The 20,547-nt window shown below is 40.5% G+C and overlaps 3 protein-coding genes across 3 annotated transcripts; 2 read left to right on the plus strand and 1 right to left on the minus strand.

The window, feature by feature from the left end:
• The first annotated feature begins 375 nt into the window (after positions 1–375).
• On the plus strand, positions 376–4,712 carry TEKT1 (tektin 1). Its single transcript, XM_062507185.1, has 7 exons — positions 376–565; positions 913–1,078; positions 1,289–1,417; positions 1,832–1,975; positions 3,252–3,474; positions 4,063–4,259; positions 4,553–4,712. The coding sequence occupies exons 1-7, from the start codon at positions 376–378 to the stop codon at positions 4,710–4,712; spliced, it is 1,209 nt and encodes a 402-aa protein (XP_062363169.1).
• Positions 4,713–5,632: 920 nt separating this feature from the next.
• FBXO39 (F-box protein 39) lies at positions 5,633–8,785 on the minus strand. The gene is made up of 3 exons (XM_062507253.1): positions 7,772–8,785; positions 6,816–6,992; positions 5,633–5,761 (listed from the first exon to the last, which is right to left on the minus strand). The coding sequence occupies exons 1-3, from the start codon at positions 8,783–8,785 to the stop codon at positions 5,633–5,635; spliced, it is 1,320 nt and encodes a 439-aa protein (XP_062363237.1).
• Positions 8,786–12,004: 3,219 nt separating this feature from the next.
• On the plus strand, positions 12,005–17,043 carry PIMREG (PICALM interacting mitotic regulator). Its single transcript, XM_062507227.1, has 4 exons — positions 12,005–12,295; positions 13,093–13,424; positions 14,163–14,258; positions 16,330–17,043. Exons 1-4 carry the CDS (start codon positions 12,005–12,007, stop codon positions 16,409–16,411), a joined length of 801 nt encoding a protein of 266 aa, XP_062363211.1. The 3' UTR covers positions 16,412–17,043.
• Positions 17,044–20,547: the final 3,504 nt, after the last annotated feature.

Below are 20,547 nucleotides of genomic sequence, written 5' to 3' on the forward strand. Positions count from 1 at the left end.
ACAAGTTCTTCCATTTCTATATTCTCCCACTCCAAACACATCAGCACATTCTTCCCTACATAACAGCAAAGACTTGGGGAACTTTGAGCAAGAAATCTTTTCTTTGCATATCAATGTCATTTTTGCAGGTAAAAATAACAAAATATATCTCATCCTTATAGAACTGTCTTCTTCCCTTCTTGCTTCGGAAAATATAATATAATATAATATAATATAATATAATATAATATAATATAGTATAGTATAGTATAGTATAATATAATATAATATAATATAATATAATATAATATAATATAATATATATAATATCTCAGTTTTCAGGTTCCACATTCCAAGAACTGACCTACATTATATCCAGAAAATTTCCAAATAGTAATGGCTAGATTGCTGCAAGATCCATCTAAACTTCATCCCTCAGAATGGTACACTGCGAACAATATGCAGCGTGCCAGTACAGAGTCCCAAAAATCCAGGTCAGAATGCATGACAGCTGAGAGTTGGAGGCTGGTGAATGAAATAGAAAAGACAACTCAAAAAACCCAAAGTGATGTCAACAAGAAATTAGGTAATCCCATGTCTTCTGCAAGAGTCAAGATGTGTTATTTGAGCTAAACGTTCAAGACGTACTTAGTAAATAATGAATAGGAGTATGTGTCAATGCTATGCTTGTTGATGTCATGGAAAAATCAGAAATATTTTATAAAACATTTTCAGGCAGACTCTTTATTTTTGTAACAAAACACACAAAACGTGAACCAAACCTCCTGACACAGGGCTCATAAACTGTTTCCACATAGCTCACAGCACTATAGAATAAGACAATTTTTAGCCCCACCTAAGATCTGAGCTACAGTCCTCTTGCTCATAAAATGGGCCCACATTAATATACGTTTATTACTTTGATTTTTTCAGAACAGAGACGGGAAGAAATAAAATTCTGGAAGCAAGAATTAGATAACAAGCTGGAACAAATTGTTCATGAGACAGAGATACTGTTGACTTTCAAGAACAGGCTGGAGAGAGCTTTGGAGGGCTGCAAAGAGCCCCTTCTCATTGCTCAAAAGTGTCTCCTATACAGGTGAGCATTCAAGGAGAGAAAAAAAATCTAGGTAATGGACCTTTAACAAATAAGAAAAAAAGATTGCAAACTAAAGGCCCATCACTCTTTGCAGTGGGGTCACAATCTGATTTAGGTGTTAAAACACTGGGGAAAGTGGAACTTCATCATCTTCTGTTAGATGCAGGCATTTGAACAATGTGGCTGACGGTTTTTCCTTTTTTCATGTAGGCAGAGGCGAGTTGGGATTGACTTGGTGCATGATGAAGTGGAACAGGAACTGGTGAAGGAAGCTGAAGTCCTCCAGGGGATTATTGCTTTACTTAGACGTACATTGGAACAAACAAATGAGCAAATCAGGTGCAGAGCATAATAGAACACTAATTTGATGAAAAGTAATACAGCCATAATACTAAGAAGTTGTAGGGTCAGGCTGAGCACAGGCCCTAAGTTATCTTCAATACTAAACGGTAGCAGGAGGTCATACCACTCAATCAGTAATGGTCAGAGGTTCTGCATATAGAGTACAAAGTACTTGCACTTGATCCTTGGTCGTCTCATGATTCAGTCCTGTGCCTTTAATTTCAGTGAGAATTGTACCATCAATTTATAGAAAGGCAGCTTCATACTGTAGATTTTGTGACTTGACAACTAAGAGTTCATACATGATTTCTGTAACAGTGTTTGAATTACCTAATGCATATATTTGTGCATATTAAGGACACCTGTGAGTGCCTACACTTTGTCTTAGAGTTTGGTTGTTTCTTCTCCCAGACAAAACCGTTCAGCAAAATACAACCTGGACATGGATCTGAAGGACAAATTCACAGCTTTGACAATTGATGATTACTGTGCTAGCTTAACAAATGACACTCCTTACATTGCCTATGCTGATAATGCCATGAAACTAGAAGGAAAGTAAGTGGTTGAGTTCAACAAACATATGACAATTATACAGACAATATGGGCTGTCCCAGTAATAGCAAGATCAGTTTTGTGTAAAACAGGCTTTATCTTTTTTCCCTCTAATTGTTTCTTGTACTTCTGTCCATCACTTTTGTATCTGTGTAGTCTGTCTGTAAAATAAGACACCATAATATTGCTCCCAGTGAACTGCAGTTTTTGAAAAGTTGTTGAAGTTCACGGTTAGCTAAAGAAACAAGTTCACATATTGCTTAAACAGAGAATAGATTTACTGGTCTTAACTTCTTTCCTCTCCCAGAGTGTCCTAGTGGGGAGAATGATGGACTGGGACACATGAGGTGTAGACTCAGTTTCTGACTCAGACAGTAACCTGCCAAATGTGCCCATTCTGCATGGGTTAGTTAGAGTGAAAGGTTTAAATGGAAAAAACTACCGCAGAAAAATGGGCTGAAAAGAGGAACTATACTGAGAAAGCAATGTGTGCAAGAGTCTCAGAAAGTCACCGTTGCTATGCAGCAGCTGGCAAACTTGCAACACCAAGAGCCTGACAGCTCTTGCTGCCTTCAGGTTAGCATGCATCATCAACAGGTTATGTAACTTAGACCACACCCAGGGCTGTGCTGCCTGCTACGTGCAAATGACAATTAAAACTTTATATATCCACCCAATAAAAGAAGGAACGAGCCCTCTGAGGAGCTTTCCAAACACCCACCTGCAAGCCACAGCTGCACAAGGATTATCCTCTCATTCTGGGGATGCAGTTGGGGCTGGGCTTCTCTGTTGTTGCAGGCAGGTACTGTAAATGTCATGAAGGTGAACTGTGTGAGAGAATAGGTGACTGTGTGTGTAAATAGCTACTTGCTATTAATAGTTACATCTTTATTAATGAAAAGATGTTCTAAGACATATTGGTTATCATGTGTGTTGTCCCCCACGATAACTTGATACTTCACCAGGGGAAAAGAAAGTCATAGCAAAGTTGCTCTGTGACTCAATCAAATTTGTTTTCATCTGACTCTCATCTTCATTAGATGGAGATGTAACTTCATTACAAAATTCTTCATTAGATGGAGATGTAACTTCATTACAAAATTATTGTGACAGCATGTTTCTTTTGTATCTGTAGAACTCCCAGGACATGTGCCATTTACTGGCACATGCAGTTAAAAGTACTGCTTTGTTCTTGATTCTGTGGCATAATTACAGATTTATGAAATCATACAGGGCCTGCTGCTGTCTGTTGGTGACCATTTTTTTAAATATCTTTCAGTTTTGTTAGCCCTGAGGACTGGATAGATTTCTCAAACATAAATGTTGAAAAGGCTAACAAGCAGCGAAACAATTCTTTGGCACTGAAGGCACTTATTGATGGCATCCTCTCACAGACAGCAAATGACATGCGCAAGCAATGTGAGATGGTGAATGCCGCTTTTAGAAATAGGGTGAAGGAAGTCAAAGATGCCAAGCAAAACCTAGAGACACTTCTTGCAATGGTAAGTCATAGGTGACAGCCAGTAAAAATGTGGAAACACTGGATTTGGGTTATCTACCAGCTTTCCCAATCCAGTGAGTTGCACTTATCTGCCATGTTTTCCTTTCTCTTCCCTTCTCCCTCCTCCGTAAAAGTCATCTTAGATTTTTTTTTTTCTCAGCTCTGTGTGTACCACCACAGAGATTAATTTCTGGAGTCACTCATTCAATCTAAATGTTGCTGTAGCCATCAGTGAAGTCAGGAATTTCCTTGTGGTTTTTAGTTGCATGGGGCTCCTATAGCTTTATCAGGATTTCAATATAAGAGCCTTATTGATAAAAGCAGGGTCAATGTGCTCAAAATTTGACGCATGAAAACTGAGTATTAATATTAAAAATTGATTGCTGAGCATTAATTTCTGGGTTCACCAAGAGCAGTGTCATCTGCTTTCTAATGAAGGAATCATACTCCTGGCTAAGCTTTGCAAATATCGTTTGATGAAATAACAACATAGTGAGTGTTACTGTGATTGTTACAACTATTAAAGATGATCATGATTTCACACACTGTAAGAAGCAGTGTGCAGAATTTCATTGTAGGATTTGTTAAGGTGATGGATGAGACTGCCTCGCAGGAGAAGAACATTGCAGCCTTAAAGAAAGCAATCACTGACAAAGAAGGACCTGTAAAAGTGGCTCAAACTCGCTTGGAAGTGAGAAACCATCGCCCCAATGTGGAACTGTGCTATGACACAGTGCACAGCAGCCTGATGAGTGAAGTTCAAGAGATTACCAAAAATATTCAAAGGCAAGTGGAAATGATGCAAGAGGAAAATTTGTGGTGCAGATTACTGGGTTAATTTAATGTGTCAGCGTAACAATGGGTCCCAGCTATTCTCCCTGAAAAGTTGGGAATTGCTTTTCTCTTAAGGACAGGATACTTTAAGGGCAATTAATGGATAGACTTTAAGGGAACGCAATGGATATTGTCTCTATGAAAGCCTTTCCTTCTTTCTTTTTTTTGCTCAGAATTCATCTTATGAGAGAAAAAAACCTATCCATGTGTTTTCAACTAATGCCTGCCTCTATTTTCCCTATTAGATTAAAGGACGCATTGGCACAGGCTCAGACAGAGCTGAAAGGCTTGAGCCGCCGACAACTTTCCTTGGAGGAGGAGATCAAAGTCAAGGAGAATACACTGTACATTGATGAAGTGCTGTGCATGCAAATGAGAGAGTCTGTTTGCATAAACAATAACTGAAGTCATCATACTGGGAGATTGTGCTCCAAAGAACCAGCTCCTGCTGAAATTTTATTGACAAACTTGTAAATTTATTGGCTTGGCTCAATGCTGTCTAGTTATGTGAGGTAATTAAAACAGACCTTTTACTTACAGCTATCTGTTTCACAGCTATCTATGCTCTAAAATGTTTGATTAAATCTTCCACTTGCCAATAAAATTCCAGAATAGTGAGAAATGCCTTCTTCCATGTTTCTCTCCTGTGTAACCAATTATATATTTTGCCATTGGAAAGTGTCAAAAGGCAACTGTGTGGAAGCTAGAGCAGGAGCGTCCTCATAAATCACTTATTAGAAAGCTGGGCAAGTTGGAGGGATGTCTCTCAGTACCAGCCATGCTATGTTTTGTTTTTATCTTAGCATCTGCTGCTAACAAATAGACAGTATGGACAACTTAACAGGACCTAACTAATACTCTCTAACTGATACACTAGATAGTGCATTTGTCTGCATCTTAATTGAGATCAAGTCAAGGTTGACTTTGGGAAAATCACTTCCTCATCCCATGTCTCAGTTTCCCTGTTCATAAAATAGAAACAATGAGATGGGCTTCAATGGTAAAATGTTTGAAGCGCTACAATGAGAAGTGCTGAAAAAATTTTTATCAGAGATGCCTGTAAGGGTGGAAAAGGGATCACTGTTTCCTTTGGTTCTGACAAGGACAAAGAAAGCAAGGGCAAGAATAAATAATGCTGGAGACAAAGGAGTCCAGTTTCCAAGTTTAACATTTTAATGCATGGAGTTTAAAGTTGTCCCTTGCCTCTCTCTTCCTGGAATAACTCTCTTTTAGAGGCACTGCTGTCAAAATTCAAATCCATTTCTAAATCCCTGCAAAGGATCCGTTAATACAGATGTCACTGGCTGTTCTTCTCTTCCTGTAGTTTACACCATTGGGTAGGTGATGACAAAATAATTAAGTTCTGAGTCAATCAGGTACTTGAATTTCCTGTAAATATCAGCCAACAGCCGCTCCTCCTCAGTGCTGTCGTCTTGGGCTGTATAAATCCTGACCTGTATGCACAAACAGCAGCCATGTCTCTCAGATATAGTGACCTCATCCCATTACAGCTCATGGCAACAAGAAGCATCTGTGACTAATAAGGAATCTAGAGAATCAAAATTCCTTGAATTCGAATAAAATCTTGAGGCTTTAGTCTCTTTCCACTCCCAACTGACTGAAAACTTCACTTCCTGCCAAAGAATTTTCAGGAGGTATTGGGAGGAATGAGTTAAATAGTGGAAGACTAGCAAGAAGGATTGTAAATCACTCAGGTGACTTCCCCTTGCAGACAGGAATAATCCTTGAAAACCCAGTATGAGCACCAGCCAGTGACCCTCTGGCATGGACCAAGTTTAACTGGGTCTGCCTGGGGGTTGCTTTGGGGATGCCCCAGTGAGCAAAGGAAGGGAAGTAAATTTACTCTTTGTCTTTTAGCTGTGGTTTTGTGGTTGTCCCAGCTGTCTGCCTGTGCGGACTCAGACAGCAACAGCAAGGCTCTTTTTACCCCCAGAACTGATGCATCCCTGGGATATGCACAGATCTGTGAGGACCTACTGAACTCAGATTGTAGCACACAAAGTAGCATGTCAGCATGGTTTACACCAGCTACAGTTGTGGCCTGGCCCCAATTCAAGACAGAACCCCTGAAGGGTGTGATGTGTTTATACTGTTTTGCAGTTTAGTGGGATTCAGTCCACTTTCCTTGGTTTAAGTATAGACATAAGCACTGGACCTGAGAGGTGGCTGAGAAACCCTAGATGTGGGAGAGGGCTTGAATTAGAAGTGACCAAGGGAATGCCAGTGTAGGAAAGGCTTCTGGAATTTTCGGGACTTCATAATCAACTTCTATAGTATCTGTATGTGGCTACGTAGATTGGAAAGCCCTATTTCTGTGAATGGTTCCCAAGCTCTTTAGTACTAAGGCATAAAATAATGTAGCTGTATTAACATTAAGGCATAATATAGTTATATTAACATTTTTGTAAGTAACCTTTACCTGGGCATGGGGACCTTTGGATATAGGAGCAAGAATGGGAATGGGAGTTTTGAAGCACAAAGTCTTACCTTTATGGTAGTCAAAATGCATTTCCTTTCTGCACGGTTTTGCAGCAGCCTCTCCATAAAGCTGACACTTAGAAATGCCCAGACTTTCAGAAATAACAACCTCTTGCATGATAAGATAAGTTGCAGCAGCTCATTGTCCAGCAATTCGTGGTCATTGTTCAATTCAAGTGTTAATTTCTTGAAAAAAAAAGAACACTGTTAGCACTAACAGTTAGTACTACTAAAAGGATGTTTCGTGCAGTAACTAGAATTTAACAAATAGTTTTCCAAGTTAACCCACAAGTGAGTGTCAGCAGATCAATTGTGTACCTTGACATTTTTGCACTATGACAATAGTGTATGTGCTACAGTAAATCACTGTCCTGTTAAGATGGGGAGATATCTTGTGCATTTATTAGAAAATGCTGCACCCACAGTCATACCATGATCTTACCTGACATAATGAGAACTATCAGAGACAAGAGTAGAGCCAGTGATGATTTCTAGAAAGCTTTACCTATCTCTGTTGTTTATTGGAAAATACAATGGAACAGGACTTACAGAAAGCTGTCAACAACCATCAGTTGTAAGGCCAAGTGTTTTCCTCTGGCATGCAAAGACCTGATGCTCACTTATGTGGGCCAGCTGTTGCAAACCTTTGGTGACACATCCCCTGTGACACTGAAGTGCTTTGACATGGGCACTAGTTAATTTAGATGTGCTGTAGGACATTTGTGCATTGCCAAAATAGAGCAGCCTGATAACGTTATGGTGGGTTATAACTGGACAAGGATCATTTCATTAAGTACACTACGGGTGAAACACTGAAATTACTCACTTATGAAAACTACTCTCTGAATCTAAAACTGAAGCAGCCAGGAACTTCTGTTGCTGGTTGCTGTTACACAGAAGGCCTACATGATTACTTTGTTTAGCTTTGTGATACTGCAGTAGGGTGTCCCTACTGTTTCCCTTACCTGCAGAACATGCCAGTAAGCTGGGAGAAGGTTGGTGAGAGTAGGTCTCACTGTCCAGTCTGGGTCACTAAAATAACAGCTCCGTAGGCTGATGCTTCTAACTGGGATCTCCACAAGCAGGATCCTAGCTAGGTGATCATGCTTCATGACTCTTTCAAAGAAGAAGTTCACATTCAGTTTTGGGGCTCTCTTGGCCAAGTTTGCCCATGACATTCCTGAGACCACTTGCCCATGAGGGTCATGGATATGACACTTGATATTCAAGGTGCACAGGGAATGAGAGCTGTGCTCCCGCAGGATGTCCAGCAGTTCATCAGAGATGCAGTTGTAATTGAAAGTCAGGATGGTCAGCCTGTGGAACTTAGACATTGTCTGGTGGAATAAGGCACTGCTGTAGACAGAAAGGTGGAGACTGAAGAAATCCTCAATATTGATTTCAGATATAAAGCTTCCATTTGTCAAGCTGCTCAGAGAATTCAGAAGCTCACAGCCTTCTTCCAATGTTATTCTTGCTCCTTTTAAGTTTAGATAATCAAGTTGATTACTCATTCTTTTCAGGAAGGCAGCTAAGTTCTCAATAAACTGAGCCCTAACCACATTTTTCCAGATTAAGCAGTCTAATTCTAGGTACTTGATGCTCAGGGATACTAGGTGACTATTACACTTACCCAGGTGTAAAAGAAGACCTCTCATAATCACTTGAAATTTTTTTATAAAGGGAGTATTGTAAGGATTTGATAACTTGATCTCAAGGTGCTTCAAATACTTGCCAAATTTCTTGGTATACCACAGTGCACTTTGAAACTCCAGTGTGCGTGCCCTTGATGGTTTGCCATAGAATGTGATGGTTCTGCATCTCCAGAGAGATCCGGAGTCCATGGTGCAGCTCCATTTTTTACAGACCAAGGCAGCCCGAGACCTGTCCCTGTCATCTAACCAATGGAAGACATGCCTCAGACAGACATCAGGTAGATAGGCCCAGGAGCTTTGCCTGGGTTCACTGTCATCTTCCATTGAGAGGATTTCTCTTCTGGGTCTTGAGTCAAAACAACATGCAGAAAGCTGTTGGTAGATTTCTTGCCAACCCAAACATAATAGGCTTCTAAACAAATGGATGAAAGACTGCTTTTTCTCACTCAAAAGCAGCAACCCTTGGCCTCTGCACTCCAGCTGTCAAAGTCAAACAAGCTCTTGAGTCTAAACTATAGTCCTACCTAAATCAAAAGAAAAAAATAGAGTGAAGAGCAATCAAAGTACAAGCACAGGACACATCTTCTAACTTTTTTGCCTTCACCTTCAGTCTAGATAAACAGTGAAATGGTATCAACTGCTGCTACAGCAGGTACACCCTCTACAAAAACCTTTGGTTAGCATCAGCTGCAATTAATAAATCATGGTTTGTGATCTAATGCTTAGTGTTTAAAAGTACTCAGTTCTTTGGTCTTGAACAGGACAATCAGTGCAAAATTACCACTAATGACTTTTCATAACTTTCTGGGGTACCATTCCATGATAATTATTACCCTGCCTTAGATTAAGGCTGGATAAAAAAGTTGAAATGGAGGTAAACAAGAAGCACACCATAAGAAGAAGAAAATATGCAGGTCCCTGAGAGTCTGTTTACAACAACAAAGGCTCAGGTATTTCTATTTTAATTTTATAAACAGGCATGAAAGGACAGGGTGATAGCACAGTTAAGCTTCAGTCTGCTGTTTGTCTTTTGGCCTACAGTTCTTATGTCACACAGAATTTTTCTGCCTGCACACACACTCATTTAAATTAGCACAGTTTCTATTCCTAGGGATTCCTCCACCCGCTCTTGCCATTCAAACTGGCAATCCACATCCGCAGCTACCAAGATAATCCTTAGAAACTGAGCATGTGGTCTGATTACTACCAACTCTCTTTTATTTAGGACTCCCAAGAAGAGTTGTTTTGCAGAACTGTTAGTCATTTAGGAGTTCTCTAGATCAATGTCAAAAAAATCAAAGCCAAGTCTTAAAATTTGCTGCCTGAAGCTCCAGTTTGCTAGTGAGAAGAAACTGAAACTCTTGCTATATTGAGGGTGGGGAGGACATGGGGGAAGAGGTCTAACACTTCAGCCACCTGGAAGCCCTGAATGGACAGAGGAAAGCAGAACAGCATATAGGGCTTCAGTACACAGAAACACATCTGTTAATAAAAGATGTTTTTTACACTACACTCACCATTATTAGTGTGTGAATACAAAGGGGTACCAAAAAACACCGCCAGGTGAAACCTTTTTAAAACCAGAGTTCTTACACATTTGTAAAAAGCATGTTTGCTTATAAGCCAGTGGTGAGATTCAAGAGGAATCCTGCCGAGTTGGGTTGGCTTCCCCATCACTATAAGCCAAATCTCAGGTGAGGAGGTGTTTTGGCTGTCAGCTCTGATTTTAACTTGATAGGGGGAAAACAAATATTTGGAAAAATACCCGTTCTTTTTCTAGAGCGCCTTTTTTCATGCAGAAGTAATTTAAAGATAAATGAATATTTTGCATGTCTTGTTTCCCACTTGGATAAGGGAAAAAAAAGCCACAAATCAAAACAAAAGCCCCCACCGCTGAACACGGGCGCGGGACATCCCTTGCCCTTGCCCTCTGTGCTGCCCGATTTGCTCCAGAGGGCATCCCGGCTGGTTTAGGGTCCCACACGGACAGTTACACTCGCTGTCTTCTCCAGCAAGAGCTGCAGAAGCCCGTGGAGTAAAAGCAAGCAAACAAAAAGACTTTGACGGAGAATTACCAGAACTAACAGGGACTGTGGCTTGGATACGCAAGCGGACAACCCAGCCCGAGTCCTTGACTACTCCAGCTGACGCGGATCTCCGGACCGCGGGCCGCAGAGGCGGCAGGGCCGCGGGCGGGGGCGCAGCGCAGCCCCAGCGGTTGTGCCCGGGACGTTCCTTCCCCTCCCCTCCGGCCCGGGGCTTTCCCTTTCCCTTTCCCTTTCCCTTTCCCTTTCCCTTTCCCTTTCCCTTTCCCTTTCCCTTTCCCTTCTCCTCCCGTCCCCTCCCCTCAGGCCCGCCCCCCCCTCACCCGCGGCTGCTCCCAGTAACGGCAGCAGCGCGCGCGGGGCTCAGCCAATTGCGGCGGGCGGCGGCGGCGGCGGGGCCAATCCGGGGGCTCGGGGGCTCGGCGCGGCGTTCAAACGCGGGGAGGGGGCGGCTCGGTCCCGACCGGGCCCCGGTTCCGTCCGGCGCGCTGAGTAAGTACTGCCCGAACAGCTGCCAGAGCGGCCGGTCTCGGCCCACTTTCCCCGAACCCGTCTCCTCAGTCCTTGGGACTTTTCGCCCTTGTTTCTACCGTCCCTGTGGGTGCAATACCGGCACCGGCTGCGCCCGCCCGGTGCACCCGTGTCCCGTTAGCCCGATGTAGTGGCACGGCGGATCTACCGCGGCTGTCGACGGGGAGCACAGCCAGTGCCGGCAGAGCGGTGTCCCTGCGGCGACAGCGGCCCGGACGAGGCCTGGGGCTGTACGTGTGCAGTGTCCCGGCCGGGGGCTACCCCAGACCGCCGTGGCCCACGGAGGAAATAGAGCACCGCGTTGTCCTGTTTGTGCAATACCCGTTTGATTACAGGTCACTGTAACCGTACCGCAGCAGCGGCTCTCTCGGGTCATTTCACCTGAATCGTGTTTGCTAGCAAGTAAAAATCAAGAATTGAAAGTATGTATGTGTGTATGTTGAAAGTGTCGTAGCTCATATAGATAACTAGCATTTTAGCCCTTCCCACCAAAGTCTTCTGCCAGTAATAATCCTGTCTGTTTCAGGACTTACATATCCACAATTGTGACTGAAGCAGAAGCCTTCAGCAAGTACGGCAGGAGACAATAACAGCTGCATAAACTTGTCTCACAGTGGAGGGTTGTTTTGATTAAAGGCAAAAATTTGGAATATCAGATCTTGATCTGAGACACAAACAAAAAGATGTACTCATAGAGCATTCTACCTCTCAAACTTGAGTTTTGCAGTGGAATTGCAGTACAAGGCTTCTTTGAGGACTTGCACAAACCTAAATACCTGTAGAAATCAACCCTGTTCTCTTTCAAGCAAGTAAGTCTGCTCTGGTTTTCTTGTTTTGGGCAATGTAACCAAATATACTGTGTAACAGTTTCCATTTCTCTTGTTTTAACTCCGTATTATACCTCGTTCTAAGCTTTGCTCTCACTTTTTTTTTTTTAGAAATAAAGTTGAGCAAGAACAGGAAAAAGATGGCATCTGTACTCCAAAATGTCAAAGCAACAGTGGCGTGGCGGAAACACCGGCTCCTAGCTGACCTCAATGAGAATGAGAGCCCTGTGCCTGACAAATTCAAGAGCAGGGCCTCTCTGAGTTCTCTCAATACCATTCGCATGTCTTTAAGGAAACGGGTACTACTAAAGCGAGTAGAGCTGAATTTCCATAAAACCCCAACTAGGGAAATTCTGGAACCAAGACAGAGGTGCCAAACTCTTCACACTATTAAAAGAACAGCAAAAGATGCTTTTGGAACAGTGTCTCAGGTATTTTGCCCTTGCAGTGGAACATAGATAGAATTTTACTTTTGCTTCTACTCCAGTACTAAGATTTCTGAATTCTGTACTGTGTACTGTATTCTGGGGAGTCCATTCCCACACACTTGCACAACTTAGTAGTTGTCTCATAGCTACTAACTTTTAAAATCTTTAACATCTTTTCCTGAAGTATAGACAGACAAATTATGGATCTGGCAGAACATGGAGGAAGGTGAAGATATTTTATTTTATTATTTAATAAGAGCTTTTCCCCTACTGTATTTAATCATATATGGCAGAACAGCCTTCACAGGGAGGAAGTCGGGTAGAGATTGCCATCGCTTGCAAAGAATTGTTACTGAGAAATGTACAGCACTTCAGATTTTTTTTCTTGTATTCATTCTCCTGTACCCATACTGTTTACTATTACAGTTAATCTAAATTTAGACTGACAAAACTTGCTACAAGGTAGCAGGGTAGCAGATTCAGGCTTGCACTTCCCTTTCTTGGAGACCTCGGATATTTAAATGCATGAGTTCTGTGTTGGGGAGCCCGACCTTTTCCAGCCTAAGAGCAGCAGGACCTTTGCTCCAATGCCTGCTCTGAAGTCCTTGACAAGTGCCAAGGGTTAGGGCAGCAAGCAACTCCTACAATGCAAATGAGTACAGAGGTTGAGATGCATTCATGTTAGTTGAAACCTGATATGAGAAGGGAAGCTAGGAATTCAGCCCAATTACTCCTAGTCTTCCTGGTTTCAGACTTGAGGCTGAGTTCATTTAGCCTAACATGTCTAATGCTTCTTTCAGAAAATACAAAAGTCTTGCCAAAGCCCAGTACGCTCTGTGGTGACCCTTCCAGCTGAATCCATCAGCAGCAGCTGTGTGACCAGTTCTACCAAAAAAAGAAGTACTACACCTCAAACACCTTGTTCTAAGACTGTTACTCCAGCAGCCAGTTCCAAAGGCACTCCAAGGTCCAGCAAAAGGGCCTTGCTTGGGCCAACAAGGGTATCAGAACATAGAGAATGGAGGGATTTCTCATCCTGGCTTGGTAAAAATGCTGTCACTCTCCAGAGATCCAGAAGAGCAGCAGCACTGAAGAGCCCTTATTCATCACCTGGTCCTTCCAGCAGAAAGATGTAAGTCACACTCTTGTGTAACTTTTTTTTTTTTTAATTAAAAAATTTACTTTGATTAGAGTATCTGATAAAGTCCAAGGCAAAGTATGAAGTTTTCTGTCCTATTCCCCTGACAGCGTGTGCTGCTCAAATAGTCAAAGTAGTTCCAGCTCTCTGTATAGACAGGGATTGAGCTTTGCATAAAGCTGAAACGTAGAAAGTAATTTTTTCCTAGAAACATACCTGAGTTCTTTGCTGGGGCCTTTTGGGTAAAGGAAAATGCTCTGTATGTATCTCAGTCCGTCTTCATTGTAACTTTTCTGAAAAGTTTGCTATTTGTATTGCAAAGATACCAGGAATAGCTCTGTTTATGTTGAGTTCTTTATCGAATGCAGGGAGATTCCTGCCTTAAAGAACAAACACAAATTAGATCAAGGCTTGTGAGCTAGGGACATATTTAAAAATGTGCACATGAGTTTTTCTTTTGGTCAAAGTCACAAGAAAGGTTAAAGCTAGAAGCTGAATCCAAGCCTTGTGAATCTGAATCCGGTGTCTGAGTTGGAAGACAGCTATTTGGGGGATGAGTGGAGATGTGAAGCAGCTGGCCAATGGAATTAAGAGCATAATTGCCACTGCCCTAAACTTCTCTGGGTAAAGTCTAGAGGTAACAAGAATGGTACTGCAGGGATGGAGGCTTGAGTGGTGTTGCCTAGTCAGCCTGTCCTGTTTGATCTTTAGCAATGACCATTCTGTTTGCAGAGAGTTTGACTGCGAGCTGGAACTGGTCTCCTCAGGGATTTGCCAGCTGAAGTGTATCTCCCAAGCAATTGATGATGCCATTGTGAAAGAGGAGAGGTAAATACTGCTAAGCATCCCTCAACGTTTGGCACAGGTTCAGGTGCCACCTGAACATAGCCAATTGCAGGCTAAGTAGTCCCTGTAACTCAGGATGAGGAATAGTTGCAGAACTTTTTCAGGTGTAATGTAGTAATCAATTTTTTTCTTTAAGATACCTGGGAAGATTAAATCTGCAGTTGCATTTGCAGCTTCTAAACATGACAAATGCTGTCCTTGTCTTTAGCTTCCTTGTTGTGGAAGTCAGATTTTTAGCAGAAAGGGCCTACCTTTGTGTGAGAACAGTACCTCCCTGATCCTTGTCTAAAAGAGGTGCCAATCCAAGCTGGGAGAGGAGGTGGGAGAATTCCAGTGTACTGACAGTCTGCACATCTATAAAAAAAATCATTATTTTATTATGTAGCATTATGTTAACAAACAGTCCATGGTACCCAGATGAAGAAGCCTCTTATAAAACACCTTGGTTAATCCACAAGGTGGTAGGCTGCTGTATTTGTGAAGGTTATGTTGTTCTGAATTAGACATATTAAGAAAGTAAAAATTAAAGGTCAGAAATCTCATCACAGAGTGACTCCCTAAACTTCTTCCTCTCCTAGAACACTTTATGTCAAGCATTCAGTAACTAAATGTCAAGCACCTCAAATTCTCTAGAGAGTTTAGCATTAAGTACTTTACCTACAAAGAGGTAAGAGCTTAATATCCCAGATAATTGCAAACATTTGTACCAATGGGGCCATGTCTAGATAACTATAGGTTAAAGCTTGGATCAAGTTAATTTTATCATATCCACTGAAAGTTTACTAACTCTCATTCCTAATATTCTCCCATCTGCTAGTGATATGACAGCTTCTCTCATTTGTAACTGAAGATAGTAGCAAGCAGGTAAAGTAGTTGTTCACTTACCTTGTCTATGTCTGCATGCATCTGTGGGGAGAAGAAACTGCTGTTTAGAGAGAAAGGCTTATCTCGCGTGCTTTAAGGCAGTATTATGTAGAACCACAGGCTTCTTCCTTCATATTCTCTGTGGCCATCTCTGCTGCAGCAGATCATTGTGCAGTTGTAAAACTTCACCTCCAAATAGTGGATTAGTGAGTCCTTGTGGGTTCATAATGAACCTCCTAAGCAAACATCAGCTTTTCTCACCCCAGACCAAAAAGTGACTGGTACTAATCTTTTTGTCACTGAAGTTCTCACTGGTTACTAATGATCACAAAGCATGAGAGAACCAACCACTATCCTGAGCTGTCTGATTTTACAGCCTTTCTTTTCCATCTCTCAATTTTCATAGCAGTTGAGTCCATGCTACCACAATTAACAGCAGCTCATAACTGTGTTGGTGGTATTTTTAAACACAGCAATAGTACCCAAATGGATGTGACATAAATACCTTCACCCATTAAGTTGGAAGTGGGTTTTTTTTTGTTAAAGGGAAAGGTGCATCCTGAATACTAGGTCCTATTTTAGCAACAAAGATAGGGGCAAGACACTTTGCTGTAACTTTTTAAGAAAAAAATGAGAGCAGCTCCAAATGCTGGGCTGATGCTTTCAGCAGTGATCTGTACTGCTTCCACAATTTGGTCCAGTACTCCTGCATGTGTAGATGCATACAATATGCTCTGTTATTGCCTAATTGTCTGCTGGAGTAACTGTGAAATTATTTTTTTGGAGATGCCTTTAGTCTTGCATGAGACTTTCTGTTCTGGTATCCAGTTGCCAGGAGTTTTTATATTAGTGCTCCCTTTTCATTTTTTTTTCATCATGAAGCAAACCTTGATCTCAAATGATTGTTTCCAGCTCCATGTATTGTTCTACTGTTTTGCATTTTAATGAATTAGATAATATCACAAGAAACGTGCCTGTTGCTAGTTAAAATTTGCTTAATTTGTGTACTGCCATTTATGTTCACTGAAGGTAACAAAATAGATTTCTTGCTAGTGTTTAGAACAGTTACACAGTGGAAGTGTACCAGACCTCTTCCTTTCTCCCATCTACTTCCCAGCAATTTGTATGACAACCAGTTGAATAACTCTACTGACTTCATGCTGCTAATGGTGGCCCCGTTCTTGTGCAGGCAAGAAGCAATATCCAACTACTACTATGTAATGGCACAAAACTCAGTCTGTGCATCGACCCCTGAAACTATCTCAAGCTAGCAGAAGGCAAGCAAAGAAACTCCATCAAGCACCTAGACAGAGATGGCTGTAACTGCTTTTTCATGTTTCCAAGTTTATGAGCTCATATAAAGGAGAGGTCTGTAGGGCACCTGAAAGGCTGCACTCTATACACTTAAATGAGCTATTACTTTTTTTTTTTTTTGATGAAGCAGCTCAGGACTTCCCTTGCTTTCTCTTTCCAAGTAAAGAGAGAATCAAAATATACCAACCACAGTGTATCATCTCTCGCTGAGATGAGGGAACCCTCTTGAAAGTGACTTGCATAAGGCAGTAAGTACTTAAAAACTGATGCTGAACTGGTCAGTAAGAATGGCCAAAGTAAGAGCTTATGATAGACTTATGAAGGGTAATCCTAGGTAAGACTAGTGTTTAAACTGGTATCCAGCAGCCATGAGATTTAGCCCAAACATTTTCCATGTGAAAAAGATTGGTGTCTTATTTTGAAAGCCTAACTTGTTGCTTTTTTTTTTTTTTTTTATTAACATACTAAAAGTTATTCATCATATTAGCTGGAAGTTAATAAAACAGTAGTGGCATCTTTGAGTTCTAAGCAAAACTGCCAAAGCAACAGGTGTCTGTGGTGTCACTCATGCCACAAGAACAGAGCCATATTAGGACTTTCACTTTATGGCCTTAAGGATTACCCTAACTAGTCCTATTTCTAGGTAGTTTGGTTCCAGACAAATCAGAGCAACTTTGTTTTTTCTTACTGTTGCTTTAGATAGCATTTTGGCAGTTGAGTTAAACATTGCTTTTGTGCTGCATCTTGTCTTTTAGTTCTACATGGCAATTTGTTACTACAATTAAGGTAAACTCTTGCAGCTACTAATATCTATATTAGCATTAGCTATGTGAATAGCTAATATCGCAGTGGAAGTGTATTTTGGTTATGTATACTTAGCATTTGATACTTGCATTTTGCTTCTAATTACTTTTAAAAAATAACATTCATTTGACAAGCCTTTTTTGGGAGGTCATTCAGTATAACAAGGTTTAGTCTTTCAAACTAAAGCAAGTATTTCTCAGATTTTTAGAATTAAACAGCAGGGTTTTTTTCCTTCGTAAGCTTTGTGCAGGCTTCTCCGATTATGTTCACTCTAAAATGAAACTTCAAACGAAAGACTGATTTGGGAAATTCTGCTCTACTTGATAATTTTTAAGATGTGCATGTCACCAAGTAGTTCCAGTGGTACTAAAATTTTAATAGTATCAAGTATAAAAATGAAAAGCATTCAATTATGATTTATATATGAGTATTGATTTTAAACTTGGTCACAATGGTTTTTTCTTGTCAAATCAAACTATTTTAAAACATTGAAACAGTTAATGAGGCCTGGAAACATGAAAGCAACCCTTTCAGCCTGAAGACTTCTAGATTTTCAGATGACTGAGCATTTTAGCTTCTGTTATTTCTTGATGTAGTGTTTGTGTGTGTTTTGTGGGCTGGTTTTTAGAGTTTTTAAACAACTTTTCTATATGGAAATATAGAAAAGTATAGTATCTCCAAATTATTCTTTGCATGTCATGAAACTATAAAGCTTTCACAAAAATGTTCTTATTAGTGAAGTGCTGCCTTCTAGGACTTCTGAAAAGGAAGGAAAGTTGGAATTTTTTGAAACCTTGACCTCCAGTCTAAGTATTATTTCAGGCAGATCAAACAGCCTCTATTTATGATGTTTCCACCAGCTACTTGGACATGTACAATTATGATCAAATATTTATCAAATTACTGGTAAAAAAAATCAGTGACACTGTTTATTTAAAGGCAAGGAAGGTTTTATTTAAGTGGCTAATCTGTTTTAAGATTTTAAAAACCAGCTCACATCAAAATCTATAGCAGTTGTAGAAATTTTACTCCTTATTTCATATTAAGAAATTGATTATTGTACATTTTTTAATCTTTACAAGGCAGCCATAAGAAATAAACATTTGTCACCAGATAGAATCTTCTCACTGACAATATTTAAAATACGCACTTAATAAAACTATAGACTGAAAGAACACCTACAATTTCAAGTTTTCTTGTATGAATTCAGTTGTAAGGGGACTGCCCCTTTTCTCCCCCACAAACAGAAAAACAAGTTATGCATAAGCCTTGGGGTTCTGTGAGAGTCCTGCCATTCTGGGCTGTACACCAGTCATCCAGGAATAACCCTACCTTTCAAACTTGCTATCTGTAACTCATTTTTCAATGCTGCAGTCTCTGGTATACCATCTCTCAGCATGTCAAAGTAAACCTGCCTCTCTCCTTTCTCCCTCCTAAGTTCTATACATCCATACAAATGACAAATGAACTACAAAAGTTATCTTCCCCAGTAATAATTCCTGTCTGTTGGGCTTGACTTAAAATGAGCGAAAGAGCCAACACATGACTTCAATTCCAGACTCCATGGCACAGGATTCTAGCTGTTCCAGGCCTTATTTCTGAAAAACAAATCTTTTCATCCAGAAAAATGTGTTATTACTTCCATTTTTATGGGCGTTCTGGATTTAGGCTCATCTGCAGGAACATATAGTTACCTTGAGTGACTAAACATCATGGAAGTCTTAATTACCTTGACAAATCCACTATTTCTGCTTAAGCTTTGACCACAGACCATGAGGAATCACTGCTCTTAGAGAAGCTGAGAAAGGTAGGCTGGAAAGTTTATAGGAATTCTATCCTGTACCAGCTCCAGATGAGGATGGAAGTGCCACTTTCTCCCCTGCATGCCTGACATGAACAATTCAATGCAGAGATCTTGAGTTCGTATGCCACATGTCACTCTCTAATCAAAAGAATTATGAAATTGTGGTGCATAATCCTCATCTCTCCATTATCAAGCCAATGAGTTTACCAAAAAGACAGCCATGCTCAAATTGTCTAGTCCTATGAAGATGTACTCACCTTTCTGGAGCCTAAATGGCAAGAGGGAAAATAACTGGGGAAAATCCTACTTGTCCAGTAACAACTGTTGGACCTACAAATTTTAAAACTTAAAAAATACCTACTGGTTTCTGGTGTTTTAAATGCTTATTAAAAAAAAAAAAAAAGCTTTTAGCAAATTTAAAACAGAAAACTACATAGAAAGAATGGAAAAAATAATTTTTCCCTTCCTAAATTTGTTCCATGAAGGACATGATGATACTATAGATATAAGTACTGAGGATTTCTTAAATACACACAGTAGTAGTGTCCTGGCTAAAAAAAGACTGCAATGTATAAACAGGACAACTTGTTCACTAGTAATGACAAACAAAGGCTATTTTGCAGAATAGTGGGGCTTCTGAAAAAAATGTCATTGTCCTGCATAGACCAGGGTGTGAATTTTTTTTCCTCTAGTTTCTAGATAGTTCTACTTCTACATAACCAGTGAACATTATAGCTGTTTGGAAACGACTTCCCTAGGTACTGGAGGAAAAAGTGAAGTAATCTGTATAAATTAAGACTAGTTTAATGTAAACAAATAAAAATGACAGCTCTCATGAACCCCAGTGAATAAGAATTACCAGTACTTTGTCATTTTCACACCTAACAGAATTTTATGCTGAATAGATATAAACCATGCCACAAAACTGAACAGGAATACTTTGGTCAAGCAAAAATCTATTCCAACAGCACTAGTGTATGCAAACAAAAATGTTATTCAAAATAAGCAGATTTGGATTAACATCACTATTCAATTCTGCAATCTATACAATGATACCTTGTTCCAGACCTACCTAGCTAGACAACAAAATTGAACAGAGAGCCACTGTTGCTGTGTTTGAGTTGGTTTTGTTTCTTTTTAAAAAAAGTATATAGGTTACAAATTTGCTGTGAGAGCAGAACCAAAACTTAAGTGTCTTCCAGTAGCTATACACACATACACACAGAAAAACCAAAACACCACAGTTGTGAAGGTGTGTTTTCACAATATCTCAAATAACTCTACCACTGCTATTAATCACAGCCATTTTTATACAGTAATTTAAAATGGATCCATATCAACAGGACAAGAAGTAAATGCTTCCAACTGCGCCTTACTTGCACTGTAGCCTCAGCACCCCCTAGACTAACAATTTTGCATTTTACAATTTCACTTATGCTTCCTCCATTCAGCATGTTAAAAGAACATGCTTCCCTGTTACACACT

This window comes from Cinclus cinclus, chromosome 22 (genome assembly GCF_963662255.1).
Source record: "Cinclus cinclus chromosome 22, bCinCin1.1, whole genome shotgun sequence".
NCBI lineage: Eukaryota > Metazoa > Chordata > Aves > Passeriformes > Cinclidae > Cinclus > Cinclus cinclus.